Below are 12,719 nucleotides of genomic sequence, written 5' to 3'. Positions count from 1 at the left end.
TACGTCATTGGATAAAAATACCAACCAACCAAAACGAGGATACCGAGCTGACTTGCCGTTCGTATATCTTCGGAGGTTTTCTACTACTTTCGGTTTTAAATGTCACAAACGAGGATGATATTTCGTCTGATCTCTCAGCTACCTTTGCAGCAGGTGGGACAGTCAGTAAGGATGATGAGTTCTTCTTCTTCGACAAAGCAACTGGCAGGAAAAGTAGCCATAATTACGGCCTCCACAGATGGGTAAATATAAAACAGCAAAAAATTTAATCATAGGCCTACTATTCCTCATTTAAACACAGATTTCAAAGAAGCTGAAATTTATATTTTATCATAGACTCACACTTACCATTTCATACATTTTTGACCTTGACCTAGCTTCCCTGTGACCATTTACTCATTTTACCTTTATTTAGAAATCCGCTTTTAGCAATTTTCATTTTCTTGATGCTCCCTATGTCCCAAATGAGCAAGTAATTCAAGTTATTCATTATTCAATCTACATTGAGGGTAATTTCTGCATATTAGGCTGCTGAATCTCTTTCAGAATTTAATTGGACACTCCATAGCTGAGAGACTTGCATGAGAAGAAGAGCTATACAGTACATGGTATAATTTTGTATGTTTGCTGAATATATTTCAGAATTGGGTACTCCATAGCAGAGAGACTTGGACAAGATGGAGCTAAAGTGATGATCAGCAGCAGAAAACAGAAGAACGTAGACAGCAGCCTTCAGAAACTGAAATCCCTCGGGATCGAGGCCTCAGGATTGGTGTGTCATGTAGCAAAGCGAGAGGACAGAGCAAAAATGATACAGAAGGTGAGGTGCCCTGTCTGTAGGGGTATTCTCTATCTGATCACCTTAAGGTCCTGTAGAATTAATCTTAAAGATCTCATGCTGCTCCCTTTTAATAAGTGGGATAGAAGCTCACTGTGAAAAAAAAAAGACAAAGAAGTAAGAAAGGCATTTTAAAATAAGTACTGAAGAAGTACTTTTTTCTGTGGGTATTTACACTATGTACATGATCACAACTTTTCCAGGAAATTTTTTGCCAGCATACCTGAAGTATATAAGGCAAATAGAGGAACCTAAGAAATCCATGTAATTTTCTAACCCACTGTGATGAAACAGAAATCCTGATTCTGCAGAATTTTTACCCCATGGAAAGAAGTACTTTTACAGTATTTTATCAATTCATATGAAGTATTTGAATAAAATTATTTCAGACATTGGATGATTTTGGAGGTATTGACATATTTGTTTCCAATGCTGCTGCAAATCCACATTTTGGTCCACTACTGTCAGTAAGTAGATAAATGTTTAACAAGTTTAAAGTCAATCTGATTGAAGCCCGATTTTTGATTTGCTCAAAATTCTTATAGCTGCAATAGAATTTCAGAGTAAAAAAAATATGATGAATCAATTTTGACTAGATTAATTGATTTACAGCGAATAGAGATTTGAAGGAAAGCGATGAAAATAAAATGTGATTCAGTATAATAGCTTTCCCAACTGATGTAGGAAGAATCAAAATTCTGTTTAAATAAATGCTTTCTTATTTCCTGTCATAATTTTTCAGTGCTCTGAAGAAGCCTGGGATAAGGTAAATATTAATGAGCAACCTTATTATTTGTAAGGAAAAAAGAACCATCATTAATACAAAATACATGACATCATTAAAAATATTTATTCCATGGTGAGAACACCATCATTAAACACACAGCTAAATTGATGTATTTTTTCTGTCACCTAGCTTTCTTCAATTCTTATTTCAGATTTTTGAAACTAATGTAAAGGCTACGTTTCTGTTATGTAAGGAAATAATACCTCATATGGAAAAGCGTGGGTAAGCATAGTTAACTTTATACAGTAGTTTTAAGAGTGAAGGAACCTTTAAGTTATTTAATGAGAGAATTTGAAATTTTATTCATATTAGATGTAAATTATTGTTGTGAATTGCAGAGGGGGATCCATTGTGATTGTTAGTTCTATAGGAGGATATCAACCATCACCCGTAAGTTGTGTGTTTTAAATTCCAGTTGTTGTGTTTAGAAATCTCAAATACAAGTAAAAATACTAAGCATGCATCAGCACACTAAAGTAACTGATTGTCCTCTGATGTTATCAGGGGATGAAATGGTTTCATAGTCTCAAAACACACCTGTGTACATTCTAGATATTATTTTAGACTTATTTTAAGAGGCTTTCCTTAAGGTTATTGGTGCTTATTCAGTCAGCAAGACAGCCTTACTTGGACTGACAAAGGCATTGGTTCATGAGTGTTCAACGAGGAATATTAGGGTCAATGGAATCGCCCCTGGTGTTATCAAAACCAGATTCAGTGAACAGGTAAATACTGCTCTTTTTCCCGTCAATACACGTGGTTACTTTATCAATTGGTATACTTTATATACTGGTATCTCAGTTGTACTTCATCTCTATTCATTTGCTTTCCTGAGACATAGCATAGAAAAGTATAACAGCTAAAGATTATGACCCCGGTACTGGGCTGCATGAGAATTTTGAATTATTTGGAATCGATCAGAAGAAGAAGAATTTTACGAGCTGTTAAAATTACAATCAGGGTTGTCCCTTAGAATTAAAATAGCAGAAATCAAAAAGATGAAGGTTGTCTGGAGTCCCCCCTAATGAGAGTTGAAGGGGAGAACCATAATAACCAGGGGATTATGACATCACAGGCAGGGAACTCTCTATCCCACGGGTCTTGGGGACAACCTTGATTATACACTTCAAACTTTTGCGGCAGATAAACAGTCCTAGACATCAAACTTAAAATTTGTTAAAGGATTTGGTAAAAGGATAAAAAAAAGACAAATTGCACCCTAAAAAGCAAAATGAAAAAGTCTGTTTTGCATGTTTCTAGTTCAGGTTACCCTCTCATCATGTCCTTTAGACACTGTAGGATTAATCTCTAGTCAACAAAGCATACAGTGTGTTTGATTCAGAGTAATTAATTTGCATTTTGTAATTAGAAATGATGCTAAGTAAATGGATTATTTTAACAGTTGTGGAAGGATGAGGAAAGCCCTGTCAGTCAAATGGCCAAAAATATGACACCAATGAAAAGGTAAGACTTATCTTTCCAAGTTCTTTTATCTCATGTAAGGGACAAGACACAGCGTCATTGCTGGTTTGTGTACAATTTTGTAATGGATTGAACTTAGGAAAATTATGAATATTCAGTGAAAGCTAGGGTGAGTGTCAAAGAAGTGTGAATAAACAAAATTTTAATTTCATTACTAACGGTAATCTATAATTCCTGGTGAAAAGAGTAGCTGAAAGTTTACTTGATTTAGGTATAATCATGTTTTATTCTGTTATTAGTCATGAAACTTCATATATCCTTCATTAAAATTAGATTTGGAGAGCCAAAAGAGTGTGCTGGGACGGTGTCTTTTCTGGTATCAGATGATGCTTCCTACATTACCGGAGAAACCATTCTAGTAACGGGGGGTGTGGATGCTAGGCTCTAGTGGGTGTATCTACCACATCATGTGACCAATCAGAGAGAGAGGCTATGATTTTGGGTGTGGATGCTGGACTGTAGTGGGCGTGTCTACCACATCATGTGACCAATCAGAGAGAGAGAGAGGCTATGTGTATGCCTTTATAAGACATTTTATGCTATAATCTGTGATATCAATGCATTATTTGTAATCATCTCATACTGAGTGGATGTATTATTATACAAATATGGACTCAATGTAGGTCAATATGTATTTATAATGACCCAGGATGACAGATATTGACCTCAGATACATGGTGTATATCGACCGAGGGCGCTAGCCCGAGGTCGATATACTCCATGTATCTGAGGTCAATATCTGTCAGCCTGGGTCATTATAAATGCATATTGACCGTGCATTGAGTCCATATTTATTATATTATATAAATAATATTTTCCCAAATTTATTGATACAATGTATATCTTCCTAATGTTTACAGAGATAGTATTAACCATAAATGAGTTGAATGTAAATGTTTCAGAATTTATTGAATCTTACTCAGAGGAACTTGTTTCGGGAATAAATATTAACCCGCCATAGCATGATAATAACGCAAAATAGGCCTATCTATCTCCGAATAACACAGAGTACCCCCTCCCCCAGATTGTGAATCGAACTCGTTTACACTTGCAGAGGAAATTATATGCACTGACAAAATATAAATACGTATTTCTTCTACGATAAGATACAATACATGGCACGCTAGTCTTTATTTTCTTTAGTCTCCGTAATCGCGGAAACAGCGTCAAAACTCTGCTCGCCGAGTGGAAAAGTCGATATCAACCATGAAATGGTGTGTGCTAAGTATTCCCGAAAAATGTTCACAGATATCCTTGTAATTGTTTTGTATTCTCAGTCTCAGAGTTCTTCACTATATATTTTAAATTTTCCTCACCTACAACTTGCAAACTTGCGAACTTCCATGTTTGTCTAAAGCGAAAGTGAAAACGAGGCAGCTCGTGCGAGTCATTATTCGCTTTCAGCGGTCGTTATTAAAAAATAATTACTTCATATTGACCAATCAGATTACTGGATTTCACAAAGTTATATAATATGTGCATCTAATAAACATAGGATGAAAAATGCTATATATCTGTTGTATTTTTCTATAATTGTCACTTGAGGGAACCTTTATTCCACAGGGATGTGAGATAAAAGCTTACTTACGGGACATTATCGATAGCAGAGTTTGAGTGGGAAAACTTGACTTAAAACTTTCTAGACTTATTTTTTCATTTCACTTACAAAGCATATATCAATATAAATCATATTAATACAAATATTAATACACTGTGTTTGTAAAGGCAGGGACATGAGATACAACATGTCCTAGTGAAAGGTTTTTAGTATGCCTCACCTAGAGACAAGTCTTAATAGTAATAGATATTTAGTATGTCACACCTAGAGACAAGGATTAATAGTGATTTAGTACGCCTCACCTAGAGACAAGCATTTAATAATAGTGAAAGAGATTCAGTATGCCTCACCTATAGTGACAAGCATAAATAATGAAAGAGATTTAGTATGCCTCACCTAGAGACAAGTGTTAATGTGCTTTTTATATTTTTAAGGTATGTATTTTAAATTGTACACATTATTCTCATTCTTTATTTTTATTCATTCAGTCATTCACTCATTCATTCAGCACTGCGCAATGCGATTTACTAACACTCTATGTTGTCTTGTTCAGTGTCTGTTTATAAACCTAAACACCCCTATTTAGTTAATGTTGTATTCCAGGTAGACTACCAGGTAATGTTGTGAATGGGTTATTCCATTATGTAGTGGGACATTGATTTCTATTGGTCAGTGTGGTTGATTGGTTCTAAGGTAGAATTGGCGGGAATTACTAGAATGATTTCCTTTATTATGAGAACTGGTTTCTGAAGGGTGTACCTGTGTATAGTGAAATTACCTATGTTTAAGTGTTGGAGACACCACCCTTATTCCTGTGAGTAATTTAATAAATAATTAAACTACTAAATAAGTATCTAAATAATTTCTTAATGAATGAGAAATCTAAATAATTCATTTTAATTCGATCATTTTAATCTAAACTTGCTAAATAAAGTGTGAGTGTGTGTAAGGAATGTATATAAAGATTGGTAAAGATCTATAAAAAGCAAGTTAACTATTTTAATCTATTCTTGCATCCTAAATAAAGGATTTGAGAGTTTGTTATAATTTTACGTATTGTTAATTAGGTCAGATATATTTGAAGTGAGGTTTAGCTAGGAGTTAGGAATTCACCTTATTCCATAAATGGGTATGTGTTTGTGTATTGATCAGATTGATTAATGTAAATATTGTTTATAAGTTATTTCTATGAATTAGAAGTAAAGTTTAATGGTTTAAAAAGATAACTAAACTGAGTGAAGTGTGACCTAATAATTTTAAACGGTATAAATGTAAGTGAACTATAAATGATTGTGTTAAAGTTGTGATTATCTGTATGTATTGTCTTTGTATTGCTTTGTGTGTGTATGTGCTTACATGTTACTGTTATTGTAGGGTTGAATCTTATCTGATCTTATCTGATTTGAACCTATACCAAAATAAATTGGATCCACACCCGAGAGAACCATCTTGTTGTTTTATCAAACCAAGAACCGGTTACAAAAAATGGCGCCCAACGTGGGGCTACGAGGTTGAATGTTTGAGGAAAGATGATGTAAAGGACTCAACTCTACTACAGAGTATAAGACGCTCACTGAGAGGAAGTGCAGCTCGAGTTCTGATGAGGCTGGGAACAGATGCACACATTGTAGATATCCTACACAGATTTGATAGTGTATACGGTACTGTGGATGATGATGAAAATCTACTTTCCCAGTTTTATAGTGCAACACAAAAGGAAAATGAGGATGTTTCTGAATGGAGTTGTCGTCTGGAAGATCTATTGAACAAAGTGATACAGAATGGAGAAATTTCACCAACAAAAACAGATCAGATGTTAAGAAACATGTTTTGGAATGGGCTCACAGAAAACTTGAAAGACATTACAGGGCATATTTTTAAACAATGTACAGATTTTAACGAGCTTAGAAAGGCGATAAGGAAAGTCGAACAGGATAAGTTGAGAAGAAAAGAGGGAAAGAAAGCTACAATACAACAAACAACTGCAAGTAACACACAAATGGATGAGCTGAAAGCCATGATTCAGAAGATGGACACAAAGATGAACCAAATGAAGGATGATATAAATGACGTTAGAAGTAAGTATCAGATGCAGCCTTCTGTGACAAGGCAATATGGTCAAGGATATGTATCTAGAGGAGGAGGTCAGTATTCAGGCTTTCCATCTAGAGGAAGAGGTCAGTATTCAGGCTTTGCATCTAGAGGAAGAGGTCAGTATTCAGGATTTGTGTCAAGAGGAAGAGGATATTACGAAGAAAGAAACATTGACAGATACGGAGTCAATAGTAATGATTCAGAGTCTGAACAAGTACCTGTAGACCCACAGAATAGAAACAAGGATGAAGGAGATATAGTGTGCTACAGATGTGGTCAGTTAGGACATTTAAGTTATGGATGTAGAGTCAAACTGGACCACCGACGTTTAAACTATACCAGGCCTGCTTCGAGACGCTGACGGTAGGCCAGAGTAATAAAGAGCGTCACAAAAGAGGAATTATTGGAGATCCGACAGAAGTTGAGCTGACTGTAAATGGTATTAAAACACATGCTTTGTTGGACACTGGATCAACAGTTTCAACAATTTGCCAGTCCTTTTATGATGAATTTTTACAAGATGTCAATATTCAGAGTATCCAAGAAACATATCAACTCCAGTGTGCAGATGGAAGTCATTTACCATACAAAGGAGTCGTAGATTTACAGATATCATCACCAGGATTGGAAAATAATACAGAGCATTCTGGATGTTTTCTTCTCGTAGATGATACCAACTACCATAGGAATGTTCCAGTACTCTTAGGGACCAATATTCTTAACATGATAATGGATGGTTGTAAGGAGACTCATGGTGAGCAGTTCCTACAGAAGACAGATCTTCACACTACTTGGTACTCAACATTTAGATGTTTGACAGTCCGAGAGAAAGAGTTACTCAAAAATGGCTACAGGATAGGAGTCATCAAATCTGCTGAGAGGGAGCCAGTAACTATCCCACCAAACTGTGAAGTGACCATTGAGGGATTTGCTGATAAGATAGTTCCCTACCATCAGACAGTTGCTCTTATACAGGCCACTCAGAGATCAGCCATACCAAAGGACTTGGATATAATTCCAAAGATTATAGACTTTGATTATCAGACCCGAGAACCAGTGACAGTAGCAGTCAGCAATGTGACAACAAGAACAGTCAGGATTCAGCCGAATTCCATTTTAGCTGAAATTCAGCCAGTAACTATTCAAGAATTATCAGAGCAATCAACACCAGAGAGTACATTAGAGAAAGAAGCATTCAATCTTGCTGAGGATAATTTAAGCAGAGACCAATACTTACAAGCTCAAGAAATGATCAACAGAAACAAGGACATGTTCTCGAAGGGAGATACAGATATTGGGCACGTTACGACAGTGAAACACAAAATAGAATTAACAGATGAAATGCCATTCAAGCAAAGACACAGACGTATTCCACCAAACATGTATAAAGAAGTTAGAGACCATCTACAGCAACTTATGGAAGCAGGAGTGATACGACGATCCAAATCACCCTTCTCCAGCAACGTTGTACTAGTTAGAAAGAAGAACGGAGAGTTGAGGATGTGCGTAGACTATAGACAGCTTAACAACAAAACAAAGAAAGATGCATACGCCCTTCCCCGAATAGAAGATATTTTAGACAGCTTATTGGGAAATTCTTACTTTACTGTATTGGACGCTAAATCGGGTTACCACCAAATAGAAATCGAGGAAAGTCAAAAAGAGAGAACAGCATTTACGGTAGGCCCACTAGGTTTTTATGAATACAACCGAATGCCATTTGGATTATCGAACAGCCCGGCAACATACCAACGCCTAATGGAAGACTGCCTCGGTGATTTGCATCTGAACATCTGTTTTATATTTCTAGACGACATCATCATTTTCTCTAGGACATTCGAAGAACATCTGAATCGACTACAACAAGTTTTTGACAAGCTGAGAGATGCAGGGCTGAAATTATCACAGAAAAAATGTACATTCTTCCAGAAACGAGTAAAGTATGTAGGACATATCGTATCCAACAACGGCATCGAGACAGACCCAGAGAAAACAAGTAAAGTTATCAACTGGCCAACCCCAACAACACCAGAGGAAGTTAGGAAGTTCTTAGGATTTGTTGGCTATTATCGTAAATTTATTAAGAACTTCAGTAAGATCGCTAAGCCATTATGCCAGTTAATGCCAAACCCAACAGAGACCAAGAAAACGGTTAAGAAAAGTTCAACCAAGAGGAAGTGGAGATGGGGCACAGAAGAACAAGACGCTTTTGACCATCTGAAAGAAGCATTGATATCACCCCCGATCCTAGGCTATGCTGATTACAACATCCCGTTTGAACTCCACACTGATGCGAGCCATCACGGACTAGGGGCAGTACTTTATCAAGAACAGAATGGACAGAAGAGAGTAATCAGTTATGCAAGCAGAGGGCTTACCAAAGCAGAGAAGAATTACCCTGCCCACAAATTAGAATTTTTAGCTTTAAAATGGGCGGTGTGTGACAAGTTCAAGGATTATTTGTTAGGTAGTAAGACAAAAGTACTAACAGATAACAATCCACTCACTTACATTCTAACTTCTGCTAAATTAGATTCTACAGGGCACAGATGGTTAGCCGCCTTAGCAAACTTTGATCTAGAGATCTAGTATAGACCAGGCAGAAACAACTCGGATGCAGATGGACTCTCCCGACTTACTAATTCTGAAATTCAAAATTCTTCTATTTCTTCAGATTCTTTCAAAGCCTTATGTCATTCCATAGAAGTCCAGGTTCCATATGTAGAGAATTTTTCTTTAGATTTAGGTATTTTAAATCAAATTGATTCTTCTACAGGTAATTTTCAGGCAATCAACTGGGAGACATCTCAACACAAAGACCCTTTACTGAGGAATTGGATACAGCATGTAAGATCAGGAAGGAAGCCAAGAATGGATGAATTACCACCTACTCATCATTCTTTAGCGTTAATCAGAAACTTTAATTCTTTTATTATAGAAGATGGAGTACTGAAGAGGAAAGTAGAAATAGATGGAATCACCAGGAAGCAGCTTGTTGTACCCGTCGACTTGATTCCAGCCATCCTTAGGAGTCTACACAACGACTTTGGTCATCCAGATAGAGATCGGCTTATCTCCCTTGTCAAAGACCGTTTTTACTGGAATGGGCAGAATCAAGATATCGACTTGTGGATTAAGAGATGCCAGAGATGTCTTCGAAGAAAAGTCCCTACCAACCAGCGAGCACCTCTTAGTCCAATCCGGACATCATATCCACTGGAATTGGTCTGTATGGACTTTCTCACATTAGAGCCATCCAAAGGAGGTTTCCATCACATCCTAATCATAACAGACCACTTTACAAGGTTTGCCCAGGCCATTCCAACTAAAAACCAGACAGCAAAAACAACAGCTGAGGCCCTGTACCAAAACTTCATCACCAAATATGGTTTTCCAACCAGGGTACACAGCGATCAAGGAGCAAACTTTGACGGAAATATCATTAAAGAACTATGTCAGATAAGTGGAATGAAGAAGTCCCGAACAACACCTTACCATCCCATGGGGAACGGGATGTGTGAAGGATTTAATCGTACACTCCTAGATATGCTTGGTACACTACAGCCATCCCAGAAATCCAACTGGAAGATGTATTTGTCACCATTAGTGCAGGCATACAATAGCACCAGGCATGAAAGTACCGGACAGTCCCCACACTTCCTGATGTTCGGAAGAGAGCCCCGATTGCCAGTAGACTTAGCTTTTGGGCTAAACAACAGTGAAGGCAAGTCATTAACAAAGTATGTAGCTGATTTAAGAGCCAGAATGAGTACAGCATACAAGTTGGCTATGGATTCAGCAGAGAAAGCTAGGAGGAAACAAGGTAAGTACTATGATTTAAAGGTACGGGGTGCAAATTTACAGGTTGGCGACAGAGTTTTAGTGAAAGTTTTGACTTTCGATGGAAAGCACAAGATAGCGGACAGATGGGAAGAAGAGCCCTATTTGATTCACAACCAGCCAAATCCTGATATCCCAGTCTTTGTGGTGAAGAGGGAAGATGGCATTGGAAGAACTAAGACTCTTCATAGGAATCTATTACTGCCAATTGGATGCATCGACCCAGATGAGCAGGAAAAGATTACCAATAGACCAAAACCAAAACCCAGGAAAAAGAAGCCGCAAAACACATCAAGAGTAGAAACAGTTCAAGCTAGAGAGGAACATATAGTAGAAGAAAGTTCCAGTGACTCGGAAGTTGACTATTATTTTAAGGTACCGGTACCACCAGCTAGAAAAGCTCCAGCTGATGACCCACATGTTATCACTACTGAGGGAGCTGAGGAAGCTGAAGCAGCTGAAGAAGCTGAGAGAGTAGAGGAGCAGAGGCCTGAGCCAGAGAGGGTAGCCCGGGAAGACCCTGTACCCCAGGTGGAAGAGGGTAATGGCTCTGAGCCAAGTGAGAATACAGAGAGAGTATTAAGGAGATCAAGGAGAGAGAAAAGACCACCAAAACGGTTAAAGGAGTATCAAGTTTACCAAGTAAGTACTGATGACAGGAGTAAGAGTAAAGTAGATATCCTTAGACAAATGTTGGAGGATACTGACGTTCCAGAGGAACGGTTGATCTTATTGAGAGGTCTGATGGACCTCATTACCAAACTTTAGTACAACTATGTTTTTATGACTTTACTGTATATAGCAGATTATGATGTTACGCAGAGATTAATTAAATGACAGGGACGTCATTTCTCAAGCGGGGGGAGTTTGTGGTAGTTGTACTTTTTATATTTTTAAGATATGTATTTTAAATTGTACACATTATTCTCATTCTTTATTTTTATTCATTCAGTCATTCACTCATTCATTCAGCGCTGCGCAATGCGATTTACTAACACTCTATGTTGTCTTGTTCAGTGTCTGTTATAAACCTAAACACCCCTATTTAGTTAATGTTGTATTCCAGGTAGACTACCAGGTAATGTTGTGAATGGGTTATTCCATTATGTAGTGGGACATTGATTTCTATTGGTCAGTGTGGTTGATTGGTTCTAAGGTAGAATTGGCGGGAATTACTAGAATGATTTCCTTTATTATGAGAACTGGTTTCTGAAGGGTGTACCTGTGTATAGTGAAATTACCTATGTTTAAGTGTTGGAGACACCACCCTTATTCCTGTGAGTAATTTAATAAATAATTAAACTACTAAATAAGTATCTAAATAATTTCTTAATGAATGAGAAATCTAAATAATTCATTTTAATTCATTTTAATCTAAACTTGCTAAATAAAGTGTGAGTGTGTGTAAGGAATGTATATAAAGATTGGTAAAGATCTATAAAAAGCAAGTTAACTATTTTAATCTATTCTTGCATCCTAAATAAAGGATTTGAGAGTTTGTTATAATTTTACGTATTGTTAATTAGGTCAGATATATTTGAAGTGAGGTTTAGCTAGGAGTTAGGAATTCACCTTATTCCATAAATGGGTATGTGTTTGTGTATTGATCAGATTGATTAATGTAAATATTGTTTATAAGTTATTTCTATGAATTAGAAGTAAAGTTTAATGGTTTAAAAAGATAACTAAACTGAGTGAAGTGTGACCTAATAATTTTAAACGGTATAAATGTAAGTGAACTATAAATGATTGTGTTAAAGTTGTGATTATCTGTATGTATTGTCTTTGTATTGCTTTGTGTGTGTATGTACTTACATGTTACTGTTATTGTAGGGTTGAATCTTATCTGATCTTATCTGATTTGAACCTATACCAAAATAAATTGGATCCACACCCGAGAGAACCATCTTGTTGTTTTATCAAACCAAGAACCGGTTACATTAATAGTGAAAGAGATTTAGTATGCCTCACCTAGAGACAAGTGTTAATAGTGATAGAGATTTAGTATGCCTCACCTAGTGACAAGTGTTAAATAGTGATAGAGATTTAGTATGCCTCACCTAGTGACAAGTGTTAATAGTGATAAAGATTTAGTATGCCTCACCTAGTGACAAGTGTTA

General features: G+C 36.7%; 1 protein-coding gene across 1 annotated transcript; it reads left to right on the top strand.

The window, feature by feature from the left end:
* Positions 1-99: 99 nt before the first annotated feature.
* On the top strand, positions 100-3,700 carry LOC134258413 (dehydrogenase/reductase SDR family member 4-like). The gene is made up of 9 exons (XM_062740960.1): positions 100-242; positions 643-820; positions 1,228-1,305; positions 1,581-1,604; positions 1,777-1,847; positions 1,964-2,015; positions 2,216-2,350; positions 3,028-3,089; positions 3,381-3,700. Exons 1-9 carry the CDS (start codon positions 100-102, stop codon positions 3,493-3,495), a joined length of 858 nt encoding a protein of 285 aa, XP_062596944.1. The 3' UTR covers positions 3,496-3,700.
* The last annotated feature ends 9,019 nt before the right edge of the window (positions 3,701-12,719 follow it).

The sequence above is a fragment of the Saccostrea cucullata genome, unplaced genomic scaffold (genome assembly GCF_032062105.1).
Source record: "Saccostrea cucullata isolate Sc308-1 unplaced genomic scaffold, CSIRO_AGI_Scuc_v1 ctg4, whole genome shotgun sequence".
Taxonomy (NCBI): domain Eukaryota; kingdom Metazoa; phylum Mollusca; class Bivalvia; order Ostreida; family Ostreidae; genus Saccostrea; species Saccostrea cuccullata.
This window is presented reverse-complemented; position numbering and strand designations above follow the sequence as displayed.